Genomic DNA, 17800 nt, shown 5'->3' on the forward strand with positions numbered 1-17800 from the left:
GATGAGAACTTGAGGGCCAGACGAAGGGAGTCACTCAGCAGGGCTTCCTACCCAAGAGGAGCCACGGACTTGTGGCTTCCAGCTTGAGTGGGCGGATTGCAAGGACATCACCGTGGTGGCCGATGCAAGCATGCACATAAGCAGGCTACCGACGAAGCTGGGTTTTGTGGGACAGCTTAGGGCATTCAGGCAACAGAGACCAGGACTACAGAGGGTCCCCACAGTGGGGCAGTCGGACAGAGGACAGACGAGATGCTGGGAGCACACGCAGAGTGAGGACACACACTCAGGGGCACAATGGCTGTTCAGGATCGGCCTTGGAAGAGGTGCTCCCGCCAGAGACAGAGACAGACGTCAAAAAAACCCAGGCGTGTCTTATCAGCCGTGACGAGAAATGGGCTTCGGGAAGGCAGGACTGATTCAGACCAACAATCGAACTGACTGAAAGGATCAGTAACATGAGGGCTAAAAACACCTTGCTCGATGGGTAGTTAGGAAGACCCGGTGACCCTGCAGAGTGACAGCAGAGGGCTAGACTGCGGTGGGCAGGAAGCGTCCGTGGGGGAACCGGGTGGAGATGTCGGGATGCCGGAGGTGGAGTAAACCTTAGAGGGGCTGCATCGTGCGTGACCCAAGGGACCCCGAGAGACCAACTAGGCAGGGCACTCAGCACCGGATCCAGGATGCAGTCAGCGTTCAAGAGACACAGGTGACCCTTGTGTCATTTGTTGGCCACATAATAGTACCCGCTTCATGCCAGGTGCTGTTCTGAGACCTGTAGACACAGCGAGTGAACAAGACAAAATCCCCGCCCGGAGTCTACACCTCAGTGGGGGAGACATACAGTAAACGAAGAAAATGACTCAAAATGCGTAGCATATTTGGTGGTGGTTAAGTGCTGAGGAGGAGGCAAGGGAAAGGAGGTCCGGAGTGAAGGAGGGGGGAGACAAAATTTTAGGTCGGGTGGCCGGGGGGGGGGGGGCCTCCCTGGAAGGTCACAGAATTTTGAGACCAGAGCAAGCGAGACAGCCACAATTAGGAAGTGAGGGGCACGACTCCTTCCTGGCACGGCGTCCCCACGTCCCCACAGGTGCCGACTGTTACTGGACCATCCGCACTGTCTCTGCCGCTGTCGTCACCGGCCTTCACGGCCCACGTCACAAGGCATCAAGCCGGGACACGGCCTCATGCACCATGTCAGCCGCTAGTTTGTAAGGTGGAAGCATGGCTACAGATATGAACAGACACGCACGGAGCCACTGCCTCTCAGAACCCGCGTTGCATGTGTGCGCAGAGAAGGCAGCCAGCTCGACACACATCCTCCCATCCCCCCGCATGCAACGGGACCATCTTCACGCCCAGGGGCAGCGACACGGGGACATCTCTGAAGCTCGAATCGGCACAGATGAACACCGATGCAATTCAGGGGTCACGAGACACTTTTGTAACCGAGTGTCTCTCCCAGAACGTTTATCCGGTCGTTAGGACTAGGAATCAGCCATCATCCGGGAGGATGAAGAACCAGAAATTCCTGCTACAACAAACACGAGGACCAAGTGTTCCTCGTGACTGACACGTGGGATTTTCTAACAGACTGACTTGGGCTCATTATTCTCTGCCACTCAGAGAAAATGATCTTCAACCCAACCCCCCACCCCTCCCCCCCGAAAAAAAAGGAAAAAAGAAAAGAATCCAAATGCCTGAGGACTCATCCTGTCTTCAATCTGTTTCAACTGCCACAAAGTTTGTGGAGGTACAATGTCAAGTGGCCGTTCTGAACGGTCACAGGCCTTGGTGGGCAGGTGTTACGGACAGGAAATGTGACCTGTGGGTTTCAAGAACTCCATTCTTTTTTTTTTTTTAATTTTTTTTTTCAATGTTTATTTATTTTGGGGACAGAGAGAGACAGAGCATGAACGGGGGAGGGGCAGAGAGAGAGGGAGACACAGAATCGGAAACAGGCTCCAGGCTCTGAGCCATCAGCCCAGAGCCTGACGCGGGGCTCGAACTCACGGACCGCGAGATCGTGACCTGGCTGAAGTCGGACGCTTAACCGACTGCGCCACCCAGGCGCCCCAAGAACTCCATTCTTAAACTGGGGTGCCAGAAAGATTTTGAAAGTATCTTAGATGCATTTTTTTAGGTGTATTTATTACCCGAAAGAAGCCAACACAGAACCTAATAAAAATAACCTCAAGATTAAAATGTCATAGCTTAACTAGCAGTGCACAGAATATAGAAACATTTTCATTATTTCCTCCCAAATGTCCATGTAAGCAGGTTGGAAGCATCTCCTTCCTGGCTCCAAAACCAAAGTGAAACCAATGTCATGGCCAAGAAAAAGCCTATGAAAGAAGAAAGTAAACAGGCAGGGGCGCCTGGGTGGCTTAGTCAGTTCAGCGGCCAGCTCTTGATGTTGGCTCGGGTCGCGGTTTGAGGGATCAAGCCCCGAGCTATCAGTGCGGAGCCCGCTCGGGATTCTCTCTCGTCCTCTATCTCTGTATCTCACGTGCTCTCTCTCTAAAGAAGTAAATAAAAGAAAAAAGTAAACAGGCCAGTTATGTTTTATGGTTCACACAAATAGCCACTTCTTACCACTGCCTTACCCCATAGCATTAACCGTAGAACACATATGTGTAAATACATATGCTATACCGTATTCACGCAATTACGTGCATTTCTAAGGGTTCCAGACACCGACTTCATAACCATCTAATTTCACTTGCAGGGCAGAAAAAGCGAAATCCAGATTATGGAAGACTCGGGGCACTCCTGAGTCCAGATCTGCCCGTGTGTGGGTCACACCTAGGATGCCAGCCTCCTCAAGACCCGGGCGTAGAGGGGAGGCAGGGGAGGGAGGCAGAGGCCGCTGGCTACTGACCGACTTCACTGAACTCCCCAAGCAGGATGTGAATCACCATGCGTTTTGCTGTCCTCCTCAGAAATGCCCTCAGGACGCCGCGCTGTGGTCGAAGCACTGAAGGGTGTCCGTGCCGCACGCGAGCTGCTGAGCCAGGGCACCCGTGTCGTCCCGAGAGTCCCTCAGCCCGGACCGCAGAAGGAGCTCGACGCAAGCCGCGTGCTGGCCTGCGCAGGCCAGGTGCAGGGCTGCGTGGAGACAGAGGCCACACAAATCTGGCGTGGGACCCCTGGGGCGACGCCCACCCGGGGAGCAGCTATTCCTACAAACAACACCCCTTCGGCTACACAGAATTTCTGTATTCTGTAAATTTGTCTCTACACCTTTGTCTCTACTAGATCAAAACATTTTTCCTTTTAACCTGATTGGGTTAAAAACATCAACCAATTAGAAGACTTAACAGATCTGTCTACAGCAACCAAGCAATTTAACGAACGAGAAACAGGAGACTTGAAATGGCAAAGAAAAGACTTTCAAAGTTCTGTGAACTTTCCGTGTCAGTAGAAATACTGCCACAAACAAGAATGATGTGACAAAAAGAAAAACTGACACACCTTCCCTTGGAAAACTAGCACTGAAGGTTTCTGGCATCATGAGCCCCAGGATCCCGTGTTCTGCGGAGAAAAGTCTTGTGTCCCTGAACTTGCTGACTGTCCTGTGCAGCCTCGGAGGGAGTTTCTGAAGCATCACAAACGTATGGGCAAGGTAGGCCGCCAGAGCACAGGGTGTTAAGGGGAGGGTTTATTCTAATGTCCGAATCCAGAGGATCAGCTCTGAAAGCATTTTTCTGAGCCCCAACTTTAAGAAATTATAGTGGTTACAGTTTTCAAATACACTCGAAAGAGAGACAACCTAAGAAATATCTGTACTACTGGGACAGCTGGCATCGCCGTGGATTAGGATAGAAAGTACGTCCACGGTGCACGCACGCGCTGCTGTGGTTCAAATACCGGTGATAACAACACAGTGGCAATGAGCAGCAGGCATCACCATTGCCATGGTAACAGCAGCGTTCCCACAGCTTTGCCAACAGATGTTATTCGAAACAAAGCTTGCTGAGCTACTAGGGGCATAACATGAAAGCCAGTGTTTTTTTTAAAAAAAAATTTTTTTTTTTTTTCAATGTTTATTTATTTTTGGGACAGAGAGAGACAGAGCATGAACGGGGGAGGGGCAGAGAGAGAGGGAGACACAGAATCGGAAACAGGCTCCAGGCTCTGAGCCATCAGCCCAGAGCCCGACGCGGGGCTCGAACTCACGGACCGCGAGATCGTGACCTGGCTGAAGTCGGACGCTTAACCGACTGCGCCACCCAGGCGCCCCTGAAAGCCAGTGTTTTTAATAAGAAAGTCCGTGTACCGTTTACATCCAGTTTACTATTAACTTCCAAGGCATGTGTGAGAAGCCTACCTGATCGATTTCTTGCGTCTTTACAGTTGATGTCGGCACCCAAGGCTAAGAGCACCTGGACTGTGCTCACGTGTCCTTCCTGAGTGTTGAAATACACCTTTTATCACCGTGACAAGGACACAAGTGAGGCATTCAACGCTAATAATGCACGCTAGGTACTTCCTCTAAAATACTCAACTGCTAACACTGAATTCTCACCTCTAAAGGAAGATGCGTGCGGCTCTCAAGTTCAAGTATAAACCGTTAAAGATTTTGGTGACATTTGGTTATTAAAATACAGAGGATCTACTCTCTAGGCCCAAATTATCGACTAATACAGCTGGGTTTCCTTCAGTGTAAGGAGTATATATCCGGATTTATACTGAACTTGCAATTCCGGAATCTCTCCAAGCAAACGTGCATGTTGCTGGAAGAGACAGCAGCCTGTCCTGGATGGGAGTCTTATTACGGCTCATGTCACCATTTAGCAAGCACTTTACAGGTTTCCTGTCCAGCCAGCCAGCCAGCCAGTCAGTACGCAGTCAGTACACGGTGAGGCGGAAGTCAAGGTTGCACATTACAGTGTTAGGACCCACTGGCTTGAGCCCCCAGGGCCACCCCAACCCCCCCCCCCCGCCCCACCCAATTCCTCCTGGGGGGACACCGGCAGGAGAGTGCAGTTCACAAGAAAAAAATTTATTCCTGTTGCAGCCAGAAAAATAAGTAAAGCCTCTTAAGATAATACACAAAACACTCCTAACACTTAAAACGGGGCTGTAAGGAGCCACTTTTCTAGTGAAGACGTTTTGCACGTCTTAACCGTTTTCGAAGCAGAAGAGCCTCACAGAAATCTGAGCTGAAATCCAGTGTACGGACAGAGCACTAGGAATTTCACAGAATGAATTTTTTTGGCTTCGAATAACATTCCTGAAAACGGAAAGGCACAAAGGCGGAAAGGCAGGCGCGAACACAAAACGCAGGCGTTACTGGGAGTAGAGGTTTTACCCAGAGGCAAATAAGGGCAGGTTTCTATTTTAAGGGACACTTCAGGGGCAGGTCACGGGCGGTTCCTTCCCGCACAGAGATGGAACCAAAGAGACAGGGCTGCGAGCTGTCCGCCGCAGGGAAGGAACCGACCTTCGCCGCGTAGTGCAGTGCAGTGAGGTGGCCTGATGCTGCTCTCACGTCCACGTCCGTGCCGAGTTCACAGACCAAGAAGCGGATGGCTTCGTTCTGCCCAGTGAGCGCTGCCCTGTGGATGGCCTGCGCCCCCAGGGAATCCTGGGCAGACGCGCTGGCCTGGTAGATGGGGGGGGGAACAAAGGTAAGAAGCAAAGAGACCCGGTCCACGGACCTTCTGACATCTGGGCAAAACTTTGGACTTTGTAGGTTTTTCTGGGCAGATGGTAACACAGCTGGTGCCAGACCCTCGCAGGCTCTCCAACTAGAAGGTGGGCGCGCTCCAGCCAGACGGGCACCCAGTGGGGGCAGTGAGACTGCCGCTCAGTGTTACATTATCTGCTCCTCACAGGGCCCCCCTGAAGAAATCACGTGTGTCTCCACATCACAGCCGGAAACACTAATGCTCCAGGAGGTCAAGGGGTCCCCCGGGGAGACCGTGGCGGAGCTGGGATTTGAACCAGGGATTGGAACAACTATGCTCTTGGTTGTTCCCGGAGCTAAAACTTGTAGGAAAAAGCAAAGACATAAAACCACTTCCGTACCTGATGCTTTTCCAGCAGCAGCCTGGCTACGTCGATGTGGCCACACTGAAGCGCGTCCATGAAGGGTGTGGAGCCACACCTGTCCCTGCAGTCTGGTTGGTACTGGCCCCTGGAGTCCAAACCCACGGTAGGTGACGTGTGGTGTGGACGAGCTGGGACAATCTGGAGCGTGCTCCCCTCCCCTTTCTCCAGAGCCAGCCCACTGTCCCCTGCACCTCCGCTCCCCCTCTGACCTCCCTCCCCCTGTCCTACAGACCCTCATCTTTCCAGCTTCTTCTGCCAGAAGCTGGAGGTCACCCCTGATCCCTCATAACTGCTGTTACCAAAATCTCAGTTCCGTGTCCGAAACACAGCCTCCGACCCATCTTCCTCCCCTGGGCTCCTGCCCGCGAATCCATTCTCTTAGGTACCCTGGGTGTGGCCGTGCCTGCTTAAAACTCGTATGGGCCAATCACAAAGGACAAAATCTAGAACGTCACAACCACGGGGTCAGGACATTGTGACATCCACCCCTCTCTCCAAGTTCCTTCCTTGCACCCTCCCTCCTCCCTGCGCTCACCACACCCCACCTCCTTCCTGTCCCACCTCCTTCCTGATCCCCCTCCTCCCACCTTCTTCTTTGTCCCACCTCCTTCCTGGTCCTCCTCGTCCCACCTTCTTCTCAGTCCTACTACCCACTTGTCCTACCTTCTTCAAACTCCTGCCTGTTCTACCTTCATCCGGGTCCTGCCTTTTTCTGTTCCTACCGACCTCACTGTCCTATCGTTTCTGTTCTCACCTTCAGCCTATCCTCTTCCTGGTTCTGCTTTCTCAGTACTACCTTCTTCCATTCCGACCTGTCCTACTTTTTCTTAATTCAGCTTCCAAGGTGACCTTCTTCCTTTCCTACCTTCTCCACAGACCTGCCTCCTCCCATCTTCCTTGTTTACGGCACTACCAGTCCCACCTTCTTCCTCGTCCTCTGCTCAGTCCTGACTCCAAACGGACTGACCTTCTTCCCTTCCTATCATCACCACGGTCCTACCTCCTACCTGAGCTTTCTCCGTTTCTACCTTCTTATGGTCCCAGCTGTCCTACTCCTACCTGGTCCTCTTCCACTCCTACCATCTTCACGATCCCACCTCCACCTTCTAACACAGTCTTACCTCCCTCGTCCTCCTAACATTTTCCATTCTTACCTTCTCCATGGTCACAATTGTCCTACCTTCTTCCTGGTCCTCTCTTCCTCACAGTCCTACCACATCCACCTGTCCTACCAACTTCCATTCCTACCTTCTTCTTGGTCGTGCCTCCCACCTGACCTACCTTCTGTTCCTACCTGTCCTACCTCCCACCCATCCTGTCTTCTGTTCCTACCTTCTTCCTGGTCTTCTGTTCGTCCTGGTCCTGCTTCCCACCTGATCCACCTTCTTCCGTTCCTCCCTATCTGACCTCCCTCCTCTCCTGTCTTCTTCCATTCTTACCTTCAGGGTCCTATCTGTCCTACCTTCTGGGTCCCACTTCCACCTGTTCTACCTTTGTCACGGTCCTATCTGTCCTACCCTCTCCGTGGTCATTCTCTTCTCCCCCAGTTGCCTAGCTCTTTGCTGCCTTTGCATCTGCTGATCCCCTCTGCTTGGAACACCGTTTCTCCCTTCTTCGCTAGGTGAACTCCAACCTCTCCTTCAAATTACAGTTTCGATATGACCTCACAGAGGCCTCTCCTCTCCTTTCCATCTACCGTACGACCTTTGCTCCTGCACAGCACTGCGTGAAGCCCTGTTCTCTTCCTACTATACATCATCTCCTCGGATAACCTCTCCCAGTCTCGTGAATTCAGTCAACACTTCTATGTTGATGATGCTCACATTTATAGCTCTGCTCACACCTCTCCTGTGGGACTCAGATCTGTGTCTGTAGCTCCCCACTCCATGTCTCTGCTTGGGTGCCTCACAGGCACATGCAACTCAACGTGTCCCAAAGTGAAATTATCATCTTCCCCACAAACCTGCTCCTCCTGCAGTATTTTGTCTCAGTAAATGGCACCAGCACCACCGCCGGCTGCTTCAGTGAGAAACCTGTCATCCTTGACTTCTCCTTCCTCATTCCCTTGATCCAACTATTCACCCAGATCTGTTGATTCCGCTTCCTTAGTATCTCCCAATCTCTCTCTCCACCCCTACGGTCAGCATCTTAGTACAGCCACGACTTCTCTTGTTTAACTGTAACGGCCTCCCAACGTTCACTGCACCCACTCCTGCTTCCCTTCCTACCCGCTCTCTGTTTTCCAACCAGAGGACCTTAAAAAATGCAAACTTCTTACTGCCGTCCACCCACCCCTCTGCTTACAACCCTTCAGTGGGGTCTTATACGTTTCGAATAAGATCTAGAGTCTCACACAGCCCCACCTGAGTCCAGTCTTCCTCTCCAGCCTCATCGCGCACTGTCCTCCCTTCACTCCTTAGGTATCAGCACACCCTGAACTTCTCTCAGCTTACTAACACACATGCTTTCTCTCTGCTCCGAGCATTCCCGGGTACTGTTACCCCTGGAATGCTGCCACACCTCCCACGCTCAGCCTCCTTCAGATCATGGCTTAAATATCCCTGGGGCCAAGATTTCACACTCCCGGCCAAGTTGGGTCTCCCTGTCTTATGTTCCTGGAGGGATCCTGCAATTCCTGGCACTCATCAGACTCACAGGATGCGAACAGTGTCTTCTCTGCCCGTGTGTGAGTTCCATGAGGGGGGACCCATGCTGGCTGGCTTCTGTTGTAGCCCGTGCATCTGGCATAGTGCTTAGAGCTTAGATGCTGAACGAATGAAGACATGAATCCTTGTCGAATGAACAGATACATGGATGATTTTTCCCCCTTATGGTTGTCAGCTATTTTTGTGTCATATTCTTTGAGTTATCTTATGTTCTTTGTTCATTTCTCTTTTCCCACTGTAGTTTCTGAGCAATTTTTCTGAGCTCTACTTACAGTATCAATATTAAGTATCACAATTGGTGAATACTTTGTTCAATTTGCTGTTTTGTTCTTACCTCTGTAGAAGCACCTTTACTGCCTCTAAACAGCCATGCATTGCTGGGAGAAGAGAGTTGAGAGTCAGAGCCTTTTAGTGCATGTATAAAACTTTCTTTTCCTCTTCTTTCTGCCCTGTCCTTTTAGCTATCACTTATGGGAAGCAGTAATTAGATACACTGTTACCACACTAGAAAAAAAAAAATTTAGCTGGGTAAGTGGTAAAGATGTTGCTAGTCAACATTTGATTATCTTGTCTTTATAAGCACTTTCATGGCAAATTCTCAGTCCTAAACTTTCTCTTCAATTTTGTGCTGCAAATCCTTAGGGCCGGTCAGTTTTTGTGTAGGAAAAACATATTATCGTAGACAAACATATTAATAGTGATCCACAACAAAATAACCAGGAATGTAATTCTCCTGCTAAAGACAACCAAACTTGATAATAAAGATTTCAACTATCTGTTCTCCACCACTTTTTGTGAATGGCTAGGTGCTGATTGTTTCTAGTTTCTATGGCAACTAGTCAAACAATTCAAAAGCAAAAAGAAAAGTTTTTCTACTCACTTATAAAGTGTCCCACCCCCCCCTTTTCTTAGTTGAGAGAGACAGAGAACATGAGTGGGCAGAGGGTGAGAGAGAAAGAGTCTTAAACAACACTTAGCATGGAGTCCAAAGCATGGCTCAATCTCATGACTACAAGAACATGACCTGAGCTGAAATCAAGGATGCTTAACCGACAGGTGCCCTTCACTTATAAAGTTTTAGAAAGAATTCCTTGGTCTCTAACTGCTCTCTGTGGCCGTAATAATTGTATGCGTATTTCCTAAACTATATCGTGTCATAGGTATTCATGTTTTGAGAAACTATAGCCCTGTATTCTAATTCAATGTACTACGCAGAAGGCTGAAGATTATTTTCTAAATTTCTTTTTTTTTTAGAGTTTATTTCTTTTTTGGGAGATAGTGAGTGGGGGAGGGGCAAAGAGAGGGAGAGAGAGAATCCCAAGTAGGCTCCGCGCTGTCAGCACAGAGCCCGAAGTGGGGCTTGAGCCCACAAACTGTGAGATCGTGACCTGAGCTGAAATCAAGAGCTAGGTGCTTAACTGGGTGAGCCACCCGGAGCCCTTATTTTCTAAATGTCTTGATCTGGACTTTTGAGGTCTTTAATATCTGTGTTATACCACAGCACTTTTTGCTTTCCACTAATTAAAAATAATCTACAAATAGGCAATTCAGATTTAAGGATAATCACTCAGTTGTGCCCCAAGTTTTTATTGACATTATCACTGGATAAGTCAAATACACTCAGGCCCAGGTACTTAATTACAAGCACCTACATTTATTTACATGGTCAGCACTATGGTAGGTGCTGCTGACGATGTGCAGAAATACAGTCTCTTTTTATCCTGCCCGAAACAGTAACAACGTAAGAAGATGCTGAAAATAGCAACACCCAGCTGTTCTGTGCTCACTGTGCATCAAGCACTGTGCCAAGGGATTTATGTACATCACGTTCCTTGAAGTCTACAACAACCTTGTGGTACAGGCATCGTTATGGTTATGATTTTGCTGATGAGGAAACTCACTTAAAAGACTAAGTTCGTTGTCCACGGTCAAAGACAGTAAGGCACAGAACCAGCTTTCTGTCTAGGAAACTGGGGAGGACTGGACAGATATACAGGAAAAGCAAATGAATAGGAGGAAGAATGTTTGTGCCACGTTCCATTAGTTTGGACAGCAAACTGTGTGCCAAGATGCCCCAAAGCTGCTCTTATTCCTGGCCCTTTAGTTTCCAAACCCCACCCCCGTGGGCGACTCTAACTAGAAGGCGTTCTGCGGCGTCAGGCCAAGTGGCTGCAAATCTACGCGTGCGTCCCTGCAGGGCTCCTGGCCGTACCTGCCGTGTGCAGGGGGGTTCTCCCGATCTTGCTCTCCGTCTTCCAGGCGTCTGGGCAAACAGTGAGCAAGTACTGGAGGATCACAGGGTCCCCCTCTCGGCTGGCAACGTGGACACTGTTCCAGCCGTCTTTGTTCTTGAGAAGTGGATTAGCGCCATGTTCCACAAGGTCCTGGATCACCTCGAGATTCCTCCTTGTGCAGGCCATCATCAGTGGGGTCCTAAGGCCAACGAGGACAAACCGTCAGACGGAAGGGCAGCTGAGACATTAGAAGCGTGCGACCAGGTCTTCAGAAAATCACGTGTCCTTGGCAGAGATGAAAACCTACGGGACTCGGGGGTCTGGGAAGCAGGAAAACAGCTTCGACGGGCAACTTCTCTGCCTGCTGTGAGGCCCCTAGAATAGGTGTACCTGAAGGAGGGGAATAGCGAGGAGGCAGGCCCGCTTCTGAACTAGTTTGCACTATGGGACTGAACTGAGACAGCGTGAGTCGAAACCACAGTCTGTCTTGTAGTATTTGTGTAAGAGGTACCCTGCCAGACTTATCCCATTTACTTCAGTCAGTAACTGTTTCTTAAATTGTGCTGAGAAGGCATCAAAAAAGAACATTGGACATAGTGCCTCCCCATGAGGAGCACACATGGGTGACACAAACCAAACAGCGTGACTATAAGAAGTTTCTGAACTGACTTGTGTCCACAGTTATGGGAATAAGCTACATGAATGTCAAGGGAGGTGACTCTATCCTTCCTTTTCTGCCACATAAATGATTTGGATGAGCCATTTCAATTCCATGAGCTTCTGGTTTCTTCCTTGCAAAATGAGGAAGACACAACCCCTGGAAAGCAAGGGCAGATCTTAACTCCTTATTCCCAGGGGTTAGAACCCACGTCTGGCACACAGCAGGGAGCTCACTATACGTGGGTGACCTCCAAGGCCTCATCTAGGATCTAGCTCCTAAGATTGTTATGATATTAATTTATTACCCACACTTTGGGGGAGGGTGTAGTAGTGATAGTAAGAGGGGGAAACCCAAATAAATGAAGGCTGGAACCTTCCAGAAAGACTTCACAGAGGGAAGAATCTTGAGCAAGGCATGAGGATTGGAAAAGCAGGGAAGGTACTGCAGAAAGCCAGGAAGGGGAGAATGGGCAAAAATGCTTCCCTGGGACTACACCTGCCAAATACATCGTCAAATGAACCTTGCCCTTTAATGGTTTTTTGAGGGGAGGCCAGTTCCCCACAGAATTGTTTTGAGGCACGTATGAGGTAACGTGTTTCTTGTTAAGGTCTTTAGACCTACTGCCCAGCAGCAGCAGAAATTCAGTCTTGTGCTAAGTCATGGCCAAAGTGCAGCCCTCAACACATCCCAGCGGGCAAGACGCACTTTACTTAACTATAAGGCTATCTGCCGTGGCTCATACTTCTATCAGATCAGGAATCTGTTGCAGGCAGGAACTTCATTACGTTATGAATCTTAGGCTGTTCATAACCCCTAAGGAGGCCCAGGTAGTGAGTACTGAACACAATGTCACTCTAACAAAATGCAGCTGGTTTGGGTGATGGCACAGGTGAGTATGTGGACTGTGGAGGCGGTTATGCAAGGCTATTCCCGTGATAAGATCACACAGAGCACCGCACACACTCAAGTGTCCTTACAACTGGTGAAATCTGAATGAGTACACTGACTGCAGCAACGTCAGTTTCTTACTTTTGATACCGTACTGCAGCTGTGTAAGATGGTACCTTTAGGGGCAGCTGGGGGGTGGGCTTGTGGGGCTTGCAGCAACCTTTGTTTGCAACCTTCTGTGCACCTTTAACTATTTCAAAGTAGCAAGTTCAAACAATGACACTGGTGTACTCATGCAGCTAGGCGAGGCTCAAGCTATACAGGGTACAGACCATTCCCTGTTTGATCGTATTCTATACTCTTTCATGAAGAGAACGGATTTGGAACACAAGGTTGGAGCAGTTGACCCCGCAAGAGTACGAACAGTGGTCGCAGTGGGTCATCTGTCCTGTCGGGGAAGGCTGAGAAGCTATGGGGTCGAGGTAGACAAAGTAGACGGGAATCTGGGACTCTGCGGAAAAGGGGACGGGGGAGAGATCTTTCTGGAACTCCAGCCACCTACCAGTCGGCCTTCTTGAGGCAGTCCACCGCGGCTCCTCTGCCCAGCAGGTACCGCACGCAGTCCCGGTGGCCCATGGAGGCAGCCTCGTGCAGAGGCCGCTTGTAGTCCCGGTTGGCGGCCTCGATGTCCATGTCCCAGGACTCCACCAGGTAGGCCAGCACGTCCCGATGGCCGTGGCGGGCGGCGCAGTGCAGCAGGGTGTCCCCGGCGGGCCCCGGGCAGCTCGCGCGCCCGGCTCCCCGCAGCTCCTCCCGCAGGGCGCACAGCCGGCCCTCCTGCGCCAGCCGGTAGGGCCGCCGCGGGTCCCCGGGCGCCGCCATGACCGCGCGGGGCGTCCGGGGCCCCCCAGCCCTGCGCCCCCCACCCCACACCCACCCGGCCCCGCTGCTCCGCGTGGGGCCAGTCCTCCAGCGGGCGACTCGCCGGGCGGGCCGCTGCGGACGAGCTCACGCGCGCGCGGCTCCTTCCCAGGCTGCAGCCGGCGCGGGCTTCTTTTGGGGGCGGCACCTCAGGTGGGCGGGAGCCTCCGACGACCCCGCCCCGGGCCCGCGCTCACAGCGCGCCGCTGCGGGGTCCCCCCGGCCCGAGCGCCGCCCGGAGGAGGAGGCCGGCCCCGCGGCGGAGGGAGCCAGCTGGGGGCCGCCGCGGGCCCTCAGCGAGGGGGTGGGCCCCCGCGCGTCTCCACCCCCGACCCCTCCCGCACCCAACCTCAGCCAGCCCCTCGCCCCGCCGCGACCCCTCCTTTGGTCTCCGGGAGCTCGGGGGAACTCTGGGAAACTTTCCGCTCGCCTCCCCGGCCCCAGCGGAAGCACGGACGGGGCGGAGCCTGCCAGCGGTAGCCGCGCCCCCTGCTGGAGCGCGTTCCGATTGGTCGCTGGAGCAGTCCGTCAGCGCGCCCCCTCCTCCTGCCGTTCCGATTGGCCCTGCAGGCCGTCCGTCAGCCCTGGCGACGGGCTCTTCCCGGGGCTGCGGCTAGGGCGGAGCTGGCGGAGGAAGTCGGCGGCCTGCTCGGGCTGGCGCTGCCCTGGGGACGCTGGGACTGGGAGGCCGGGTGGCCCGGGCCCTGCGGCGGCGGCGGCGGCGGCGGCGGCGGCGGTGGCGGCGGGAGCCCGGGTCCGGAGCGCCATAGTGCGTGAGGCAGAGGACGTGGCAGGGAGCGCGGGCGGGGCCCGGCCGTGGGGACACTGAACCTCTGGGGGTCCTGCTTTGGGGTCCGGCCTCGCGGGGCGGGGAGCAGGGCCGCGGGGGCCTCCGGGGCCCGGGCCGAGCTCAGCGGTGGAGGAGTTCGTGCCCGCCGCCGGCCGCCGCGCTGCCGGGGCTCGGCGGGGCGTGCACGCAGTAGGGCGAGGGGCGCCCCCACACTGCGTTCTGTGGCCCGGGGAGGGGACAGCTGGTCGCCCCTCGTCGGTTGTTGAGGACCGAGTCTTGGGGGACGTGGCCTCGGTGGCTGGCAAGCCAGCATTGCCTTTTCTGCCCTAGTGTTTTGACCTTGGGCGAGTCACTTGATTGTGTCCTTCTGCCACTCTTTCGTTTGCGGTCTCCCTTCCCTTTTCTGGATATTAAGAAAATTGGGGTGAGGTGGGAAGGCCTCGAACTTGTTTTGTTGAGATCTAAGCAGGCTGTATCGGGTGATGGGAGAGATTAGGGCAGGTACTGAGTTCTTAGCCAGATCTTACTGGCTACTAGTCACTTAAACCTTCTGCTGTTTTCAGTCCAAAAGTTGCTATTTGCTAGGCCTGGAAAGAGGCTTTACATTTGTGTGTTGTGCTGTGTGGTAAAGTACTTTACGTTAATTATCTAATCTGCAAACAAGCCTGTAAGGCATCGTTACAGGTGTGGAAATTGAGGCCTAAAGAAGTCCTTTCCCCCGTGCAACTACAGGTAGTAAAGTCTTCTGGAACAAAGGTAGCTCCTAGCTGGTGGTTTCTGGAGCTGTGCTCGAATAAATTAAGGGAGATTAAAAAAAAAAAAAAAAAAAAGACCTCTGGTTAGGGACCCATGAAAACAAGCCCGTTTTCCTAATGAGCATATTGAATTTGGTTCATTTACTGAGTAATATGGGTAGTCACTGGAGACAGAAGTGGGTCCAATATCAGCTTTGCCAAAGTTACTGTTACATTACGTCTTGCCACTTCAACAAAAGGTAGGCATCCAATTATTTTGAAATGCATGACGTTTTAGAACATGCCCAGCATTGCTTTTACTACAGCCGTTGGTTTGGTGCAAATGGAAGTTGAACATCTAGTAACTTCCTATTTTTTGCTGCTAATGCCCTCCCCCATCCTAATTACACACGGCTTCACCTTTTCTTGCCTTATGTCTCCAGTTTCCCTGTTTTAAAAAACAAAATGGGGGGACACACACAGATGCACAATAAGAATATCTCAGACCCAGAGAATTGGTTATGTAACTAGTGTCCAGCGCAATTAATTCTGCCTCTCCTAGGTTCTTCAGCAACCTAGCTTCCGTATCCCCCTCTAGATAACTAGATGATAATGGACATGAGCATGACCACAGCCCTTGTAATTTTCTAGAGCAAGAGCTTGGTGTAGAGGGGGAGGAATCTTTATAGTATGCTAACAGATGGAGCTGTGCTTGGGTCTCGCTGATTTCCCAGTTGGACTGCCCGTTCCTTTTGTGCAGGCTTTGGAATTTGTGGTCTGGTGTTTAGTGTCACATTTCTCACATAGTGCTGGCATTGTGATTTGCTACGTGGCTGTCTGCTCTCCTTATGTCGTATTTCGTAGTGCTGTAGCATTCAGCTTTGGTCATCAGTTCATGATAATTGACATCTTTTTGTGATCTGGGAGCGCATGAACGCTATTGGTATCGGTCTTAGAACTGTACGTTCAGATTTGTTGCCATCGTCTGTTCTCTGCTCATCATATCCCTCTATCCTTCCCAGGCTGATTTTATTTGAAAGCTGAATTTGGATTCTGTCTGTGCCCTTTGGGGTGTGAAATCACTTACTCCTAGAAATTTATCTGTCATCAGAGCATCTCACGTCGTCTTAGAGCTTCAACTGTCTCTCTCATGCCTTTTGAGGACCAGTCCTTCCTGGAGCTTAACCTGGCATTTCACAGGTAACTTTAGAACAGAACAAACAAACAACTGTTTTCAAAACCGGAAACTTTCATCTTCCCCTTCAAGGAAAAGGCAAGTGAAACAAAAAAACACTATCTCCCTTTTACTCCTTAACATGGTTACTGACCTGACCACTGGGTTCCAGGCAGAAATGTCAGTTACCTTTGTTGTTCTTTTTCTTTGATCTCTTTCAGTCTTGTCAAAAAAGAGGTGTTGAACTTCCTTCCTGTTCCCCTTCTCCCTGTTTCTGCTGCTCCCAGGCCTTTACCAACTCTTGTCTCGGTTAGGGAAGTGACTTTGTCTTATTTTACTGGCAGTCTCTGTGTCTACCCATCCTCTGGACCCAGCTTCCAGGATTACTGTTCTGGAGTGTGGATTTGACTGTACATTGACCCGCCTGGTACGCTGGATGATCCCCTGAATCTCCTACACTAAAGCCCACAATTCCTTTAGTGTTATATTTAACGCTTTGCAATCTGTGCCTCTAAATTCCTTTTCCAGCCTTGTTCCCCATCCATGAACTTCTTGTTCTAATGAAATTCCTTTTCGCACCACACCAATGCTGTGCTATTTTCCTGTGTTTTTTGCACATACTGTTTCTCCTGCCTTACTGAATCCTACTCCTCTTTTGAGGCTGAACACTTCATAAAGCCCTTTTCAACGTTGTTACTCTGTCCCCTTTACTACCACAGCCCTTCGTGCGTGCACTTGTGCAGCATTTATATTGCCTTATGTATGGTACCTTGTGTTTGTTTTGTGGGCTGCCTTATGGGCAGGCAGAATCTTTCCTGTGTTGTGTGCTCACTGTTTAAAATAGCATTTGACATTAGAGATACTCAGAGGAAGCCCTCACGGTGTTTATAATGAATCTGGGTCATGGTAGATACTTGAGTACTTAAAAGTGGTCGTGGAATTGAATGGACAATAGAACAAGCGTCTCAAATAGATGAAAATGTATTCTGGTCTGTAAATAGCCATCATTGTCTTATTTTTCCTTTTCTTTCACCGTTCCTTCGTATCCTTGTGAGAAACCTGCATCTCCGTCCTTGTGCACTGTAACAAGTGAGTGCTGTCTCTCCGTGGGGAGCAGGTGTTTGTGGGGCGTGAGAGGATCTGAGGAAGATGAAGCCTGGGGGCCTAGGCCTTTGGGGTTTAGGGAGAAGCAGGATGTGGCGGTGGGAGGGACCTGTGTCATAGGAGCTAGACCCGGAGTGTTTTCTTTCTGTGTTTGTTTCTTGTAGTGCTAATGGGGACAAACTGTTTTGAAGTTTTTCCATTTTGAGCTTACCGTATTTAGTGATATTTTCCTTTCAGCTAACATTTCCTAAATACTTGCTTGTTATTAAATCTCTGGTTATGACATTTCAGTGAGTAAAAAAAAAAAAAAAAAAAAAAAAGTGATCCAGAAATTAAACCTGAAGCTGCTTTTTTTTTTTTAGAAGCTGCTTTAAACCTTTCTGATTATGGAAGGCAGACCGTGACAGTAGAAAGAACACTGCCCCTTAGGGAGTCAGAAGAACTACGTGCCGTCACCTGCAAGCCGCATTGCGACTTGAAGCAAGCCTTGTCTGAGCCCCCCCGTGAAGTCGTGGCCCCGTCGTAGCATTGCGTGAAGTTCCAGTGGGCATATGTGAAGGAACTTAAGCAG

At 51.0% G+C, this 17800-nt stretch overlaps 2 protein-coding genes across 8 annotated transcripts in view; one reads left to right on the forward strand and one right to left on the reverse strand.

The window, feature by feature from the left end:
* Nucleotides 1–2125: 2125 nt before the first annotated feature.
* Nucleotides 2126–13834, reverse strand: ANKRD16 (ankyrin repeat domain 16). Of its 4 annotated transcripts, XM_047866699.1 has the most exons (8): nucleotides 13069–13819; nucleotides 10936–11156; nucleotides 9058–9100; nucleotides 6034–6142; nucleotides 5447–5608; nucleotides 4331–4409; nucleotides 2882–3108; nucleotides 2378–2520 (listed from the first exon to the last, which is right to left on the reverse strand). In XM_047866699.1, exons 1-7 carry the CDS (start codon nucleotides 13386–13388, stop codon nucleotides 2951–2953), a joined length of 1092 nt encoding a protein of 363 aa, XP_047722655.1. In that variant the 5' UTR covers nucleotides 13389–13819; the 3' UTR covers nucleotides 2378–2520; nucleotides 2882–2950. The 4 variants fall into 4 exon arrangements, with proteins under 4 accessions (XP_047722654.1, XP_047722655.1, XP_047722656.1 ...); XM_047866698.1 differs by lacking the exon at nucleotides 2882–3108 and having other exon boundaries at nucleotides 2126–2520; nucleotides 13069–13823; XM_047866700.1 differs by lacking the exons at nucleotides 2378–2520; nucleotides 2882–3108 and adding an exon at nucleotides 3115–4014 and having other exon boundaries at nucleotides 4261–4409; nucleotides 13069–13834.
* A 229-nt stretch (nucleotides 13835–14063) lies between these two features.
* The window catches only part of FBH1 (F-box DNA helicase 1), a 48765-nt gene continuing 45028 nt past the window's right edge, over nucleotides 14064–17800 (forward strand). The window contains exons 1-2 of one of the 4 annotated variants that reach the window (XM_047866695.1): nucleotides 14064–14196; nucleotides 15974–16151. Coding sequence is in view for 1 of the 4 variants with exons in the window: in XM_047866693.1 (XP_047722649.1) it covers nucleotide 14196 (1 nt within the window). In the remaining 3 variants the exon portion in view is untranslated. Of the gene's footprint in view, nucleotides 14197–15973; nucleotides 16152–17800 lie in introns of those variants that run through there. The other 3 variants (XM_047866696.1, XM_047866693.1, XM_047866697.1) reach the window with 3 other exon arrangements.

This window comes from Prionailurus viverrinus, chromosome B4, assembly GCF_022837055.1.
Source record: "Prionailurus viverrinus isolate Anna chromosome B4, UM_Priviv_1.0, whole genome shotgun sequence".
Taxonomy (NCBI): Eukaryota; Metazoa; Chordata; class Mammalia; order Carnivora; family Felidae; genus Prionailurus; species Prionailurus viverrinus.

Excerpts from the sequence above, each read along its gene's own strand:
- ANKRD16 (XM_047866698.1), bottom strand. The coding sequence starts at position 13,388 with ATGGCGGCGCCCGGGGACCCGCGGCGGCCCTACCGGCTGGCGCAGGAG. Across the intron at positions 11,157-13,068 it reads TGCCTCAAGAAGGCCGACTG|GACCCCACTGATGATGGCCT; the intron begins GTAGGTGGCTGG and ends CGTTGGCCTTAG. Across the intron at positions 9,101-10,935 it reads AACCCCCCTGCACACGGCAG|CAATGCATGGCTGTTTAGAG; the intron begins GTACGGCCAGGA and ends CTCTTCTCCCAG.